The 5905-nt window shown below is 34.8% G+C and overlaps 1 protein-coding gene across 1 annotated transcript in view; it reads left to right on the forward strand.

Moving 5' to 3' along the window:
• Positions 1-4439: 4439 nt before the first annotated feature.
• The window catches only part of LOC107097199 (prostasin-like), a 3862-nt gene continuing 2396 nt past the window's right edge, over positions 4440-5905 (forward strand). Inside the window, exons 1-3 of the mRNA XM_015394251.1 lie at positions 4440-4491; positions 4991-5153; positions 5491-5762. Coding sequence (XP_015249737.1) covers positions 4440-4491; positions 4991-5153; positions 5491-5762 — 487 coding nt within the window. The remainder of the gene's footprint in view (positions 4492-4990; positions 5154-5490; positions 5763-5905) is intronic.

Below are 5905 nucleotides of genomic sequence, written 5' to 3' on the forward strand. Positions count from 1 at the left end.
CAAAGTTCCTAGATTTGTATTCCAGTTTTTTATTTATTTTTTAAGGACTTTGCATGATCTCCTTGTGCAATCAACTTTGCCTCACTCTGTTAGTCCATAAACATGTTGGATAAATCATGAACTCTAATCTAACTTTAACTATGATTGTTTGAGTGAATTGCTGTTTGACTTTGATTGACTGTTGAATGCACAAGGTGCTCTCTGCAGGAGAAAGGCACCAAGCCCTTCTAAGCTTGCAAGTATAGGCAGCTTTAGACAGAGTACTCGGAAAAAGGAAAGGGAAAACTAATTGCTCCATGAACAGAGGTATTTTTATTTCTTTAGAATGATACAAAAACTAACAGACTAAGAAAAATGTACAGACAGACATAAAGACAAGAAACCAAATTGGTGAAATATGTGCCAAAATCACTGAATGCTTTAACTTAAAATTATCTCAATGTATTGCACAGGTTGTAAAATAAAAAAAATAAAAAAAACAACAACAAAATACGAAATAAAGAAAAGATTTACTGCAAATCTTACTATTGACAATAGTTAAATCCTTAGCTCCCACCTTTTTATGGCTTGTCCACAAGGGATTTGCATACCCAAATGCCATTTGCCAGTAAAATTATATTATAAATCCCACATGCTTGTGACGTGTCTCTTTGAAATCATAAGTTCTTAAAATCTATAAGTTTTACACAACTTGAGCTTTGTAACTTTAATCCTGTCCATAATAATATTTTTTTCTCACAAAAAAATCTATATTTTGCATATAATTTATAGTTTACCTCTCCAACTCATGCACTTGTTCATCTTGTGAACAACAACTGTGTAGAATTTCAGATTTGTAGTCATAAGCATTGTGAAACTGTGATACTTTTTGGATGCAAAAGGTCCATTCGGAACAATTGGATCTTTGCACAACTCCACTACTTCCTCATCTCAAGGCAGCTCTTTTGTTTAAAGTCTTTCATTACTGGATTAATTGATGAATCCAGGTGTATCTGCTTTACCACATGCAGAAGCCAACTTCTTTAAGTTTTCAGCTAACCTGTGTTAACAGCATTAACTTTAACAGCTTATGGTTATTTTGGATTAATTTATGTTGTATATTTTAACATGCAATAAACTACATTGGAATTAGTTTCTGTATCATGAAAGGATTTGAAGATTTGGAAATGGTTAAATTTTTGATTTAATACAGGGCATTTTAACTTATGAGAAATCAAGAAGTACCATAATAAAAGGGCCAAGATGTGTGGCTTAATTACTAACTGCATTCACCTGTCAAACTCAGCCTGGTTTCTAATCACTAACCTGGTATCTAATCTGATCCACTCGCTCCTGCCTCTTTTTAGGGTGCTTGCATCCAGTTATCGGGGCAGATTATTCTCGCTGTCTCGTGGCATTGTGAGAAGATATTTAGCGTTCCTTAGCATTTATGATTTCCTGATCCTGACCTGTTCTGCCTCTCGACTGCTGGACCTGTCTGTTCTAGTCTGAAAGGTTTGCCTGAACTGTCTTTGGACTACTAGACCTCTGAACCAGCCTTTTGCTGTTTTGATCCGTTTGCCTGACCTGGCTTTGGACTCCTGCTTGTTCTCCGTTCTCCAGGGCTTCAGCATCTGGGACTCTCTAGGCAGCACCCGCAGCATCTTGTTTGTAGCCCACCTGCTGGATCCTACCTCGTTCTCTGGGCACAGGCTGTACTGTTGAACCAGGTTAGTGACTCACGCATTCACTAACCTGTGTTTGATTTTACAATGTTTCCTGTGATAGACTCCCTAGCTGCTGCTACTCTGATCAAATAATAAATTTTTTTTAAAAACACTTTTGAATTATCCCACTGTCCGTCCTGCCTCGATTACTGGGTCCTCTGTTCTGAAACGGGACAGGATGAACGAGCCTGTTATTCTGAGACTGAATAAACTAAACTAATAATTTCGGCTGTTTTTGTTGTTGCTGTTTTTTGTAAATACGTAGATATAAAATCTGTTTTTTGTCTCATCCAGGAAAGCCAAACTTGGATTTGTTTCTGGTAAGAAATTTGGTTTTAGCTATTTTGAGACCTTTTGAGGATTTTTTAAGACCTGAAAAATCCCTGTGTAGCTAAAAATATTGTGACAAGTCATGATTTCAATGACCCCATAGTAACTCCAGGAAGTGAGAATCAATGTTATGCATCACATCATCCTGGTTAGTCATTAACTCATGCTGCTTTTGATATGACACCGATAACTAGGATTCTTAGAACCAAAGAATAAAGATGGAAGTTTCCCGTTAGGGTTTACAGGAAGGGTGGATGTGTTTAACGGAGAACCGATCATGCGATTAAACCATTCAGAATGTATCATTTACGGATACTGAGCTATTTTTTTTTTTTTAGCCTTATTTAATACCAAACAAACAACGTTATTTCAACACATGCTGTATGACGACTGAATTTGAATTGATGGCATAACAGATTGACATAATGTTCATATTGAGTAATATGGCACAGAAGTGGCTATTTGTGGGGTTTGGCCTACATTTTGAAACATCTGTGCTGCCTTGACATGTTTGGGCTAGAGGTTTTTGCCAGTTAGAGTAGCTTGACCAAATAAGGATGGTCAAAATGATTTTGGTTAGGACATTCCCTACATTCCCTAACCCTAACTGCTCTGTCACATTTATCACTGCTAAGATTACTAAGTGCAGTGTAGCCACTTTGATCTACCTCATGATCCAAAGTATTGTTTATTACTCAAGTTGAAGTATTATTCCTACGGTTTAATAACACTATTGTTAAAAAGTATTAACTTAAAATTTTTACTCAAGAAAAAGTGTAATTTTTATAACTACATAAATTAGTAAAAGTAAAAGTAATGCACCAAAAAAAAAAGTTACGGACAGATGCTTTAAACCTTATACTGCTTACTGCACAACTGTATTAAAGGAACCTTCTCTACAATTCTGGAGGAAAACTTTTTTATAACTAATGGTAAGACTGTCAAATGTAACTTTGCATCATCATGAACAACTATTGAACAGAGGGCCTAGTGGGTTAGAGCAGTGTGCTTGTGCTCTGAGAAGGTTGCAAGTACCCAGTTCCCTCTGGGTTCCTGAGTAAAACCCTTAACCCTGCTCGCTCCCCAGGTGCCACACAATGGCAGCCCACTGCTCCCAAAGGGGATGGATTAAATGCAGAGGTAAATTTCTCCAATGTGAGATCAATAAAGTTCAAATATTTATTTTGGTGTAGTACTGACTCCAACCACAAATAAATTAATTGTCTGGATGAAATATATTATTTGAATGGATTTAATTTTTTTAGATACTAAAGGGCCATAATGACAATGAGCTTAAATGAAACAAAACTAATGAGTCTATTTTTGTAATGTAAGGATTGGAAAGTAGAGATAATTATGAATAAAAAATTTAAGGAGCAGAAATTACAAGTTGTCAAAAAATTAATTACATCAGTAAAGTATATAGCAGGACAGTTATAATCTGATTTGAAGCTTTGGTAGAATTAGTGCATAAGCTCCTGAGAAAGTAAAAAAAAAAACATGCAATTCTAAACAAGAAAATAACCCAAACCTAATTTAGGGGAAAATGACGGCTATATTTTTATAGTAAAGCAGTACATTTGGACGATGAAATGTGGACTTTTCTTCTGCTCTAGTCATCTTTAAAAATCATTTCCAAGTGTTTTTCCCCCCAGATTTTTCTGAAAGTTGTGTAATGGCTTTCAGACACAGCTCTAACATTTTGCTGCTTTCATATGCAAAAAAATTCTTTGATGGATATTTTTTTTTAATACATGAAAAAAGGAAAAAAAAAATCAACAAAACAAATATGTAAAATAGATGTAATGAAAACCACCCTGGCCTTTTGTCTTATCTCTGTCTTCAAAGTCATGTGTGGAAGTTTAAGGATTTTGCAGTGATTAAAAATTTAAATATAAAAATATCTACGTACAATGAAAAATAAACATCTTGTTCTGCAGGTGGTAAAATATGTTTAAAGGTTTGATTAAATCTACATAAAACACTGGCTATTAGCTTTGATTTACTGTAGATTCTGTAGGAGGAGAACAACATAAATTTGAAATGATTAATTCATGGATTTAAATGCTGGTAACAATAGAAAACAATTAGTATTTATTGTCGGGATGATTTCACATCCTTTTTTTAGACTTAAGTGGAAGTGTTTGCATCACAAAACACAATAAAAAAACTCACAATAACTGGCATTATCATGATGTGGTTTTTTTTTTTTGATGAATCATGTTAATAATTGAATGGGAGTATTCTTATATGGAAATGGATATGTAATGTAGATGTCAATCAAAAGAAAACACACGCCACCCTCTTAGTCATGATGTCATTTGGGAGGAATACAGGAACAGGTAACTGATTACACTTTGTATATAAACGGCAGCACAGATGGATTTTGCACTCAAACTCACAATGGCTGGAAAGCTGCTGCACATTTTGGCTTTGGTGAGCCTTCTCTATGCAGGTAAATCATTCTTTTGTGTTCTATCATCCAGAAATGGGGGAAAATGCTAGTTAAACTTTTATCAGATTCATATCATTGCATTAAGAAAAAAGTGTTTTTGGAAGTAGTTTTAAAACTGTCATTTAAAAGGATCACTGGCTTGTAGTATTAATTAAAAATTTAGGTGAGTTTTTGTAAAAAAAAAAAAACTTTTATGTTAAATATCGGTTTTAACTATTAGCTGTTTCTTTTTTGTGCATACTTCTAATCTCTTATTTAACAACCTAATTAATCATGAAAATAAATTTTATAAATGTTTATTGTTAATATAGGTGTTGCTTGCAAACATTTGTGTAACTCATTTGCATATTATTACTGATCAACTATATAATTATAAAATGCTTTATTTTTGTATTTCCCAGAATCACATGCACAGCCCAATGGTACGTAGACGATTCGATCTCACATTTTCTTTTAAGATCTTTATAGATAAGATGAATTGATTCCTTTTTTCATTCAGAGTGCGGCATCGCTCCTCAAAACCCCAAAATAGTTGGAGGTCAAAATGCCTCACCTGGAAGTTGGCCATGGCAGGTGAGCCTGCAGAAATATGGTATGCATTCATGTGGAGGCTCCCTCATCAGCAGAAACTGGGTGCTGACGGCTGCTCACTGCGTCGATCAGTGAGTAAAGAATGAGCTTGTTGTGAAGTGATCCAAAGCCAGGATTTGGCCAATATTTGTATTAAAGAGCAAACATTAGATTGTAAATTATTTACAATAGAATTGCTAACATTCCTGAGATATTGGGTTTGAAACTATGCTGCCTTTTACAGTAAATTCACGATCTTTTATATGTAATCAAAATCTACATAGCTATCTCAAGTTACCTTGAAAAACATAATAAGAGACAAAGCCAAGTGAGAGGAAAAAGTAAATGAAATCATAAGTTTAAAGAATAGCTGCTGAAGAAAATGTTTGTTGTCCTAAAACCAACTTCTTCTGTCTTTTTCTGCTTCAGTACAAATCCATCCAGGCTGCAGGTTTCTCTTGGTCTGCAGCAGCTGCAGGGTGGGAACACAAATACCCAAGTATCTGTTGGAGTTAGTAGCATCATTGTGCACCCAAAATATAAGAGGAGTACCAATGACAATGACATTGCATTGCTTAGACTCTCTTCTCCAGTGAAGTTCACTAAAAACATCAGGCCGGTGTGTTTGGCAGCAAGTGGCAGCCAGTTCAATAATGGAACCCCTAGCTGGGTCACAGGGTGGGGAAACGTGGCACAGGGAGGTAAGAGTCATTTAAAAGCCTGTATTTATTAGTTTTCATTGGTTAGGCTATCGACTCAGGAAGACTTAATAAACATATATATATATATATATATATATATATATATATATATATATATATATATATATATATATATATATATA

Source organism: Cyprinodon variegatus, unplaced genomic scaffold, assembly GCF_000732505.1.
Source record: "Cyprinodon variegatus isolate N-32 unplaced genomic scaffold, C_variegatus-1.0 Scaffold679, whole genome shotgun sequence".
NCBI classification, from domain to species: domain Eukaryota; kingdom Metazoa; phylum Chordata; class Actinopteri; order Cyprinodontiformes; family Cyprinodontidae; genus Cyprinodon; species Cyprinodon variegatus.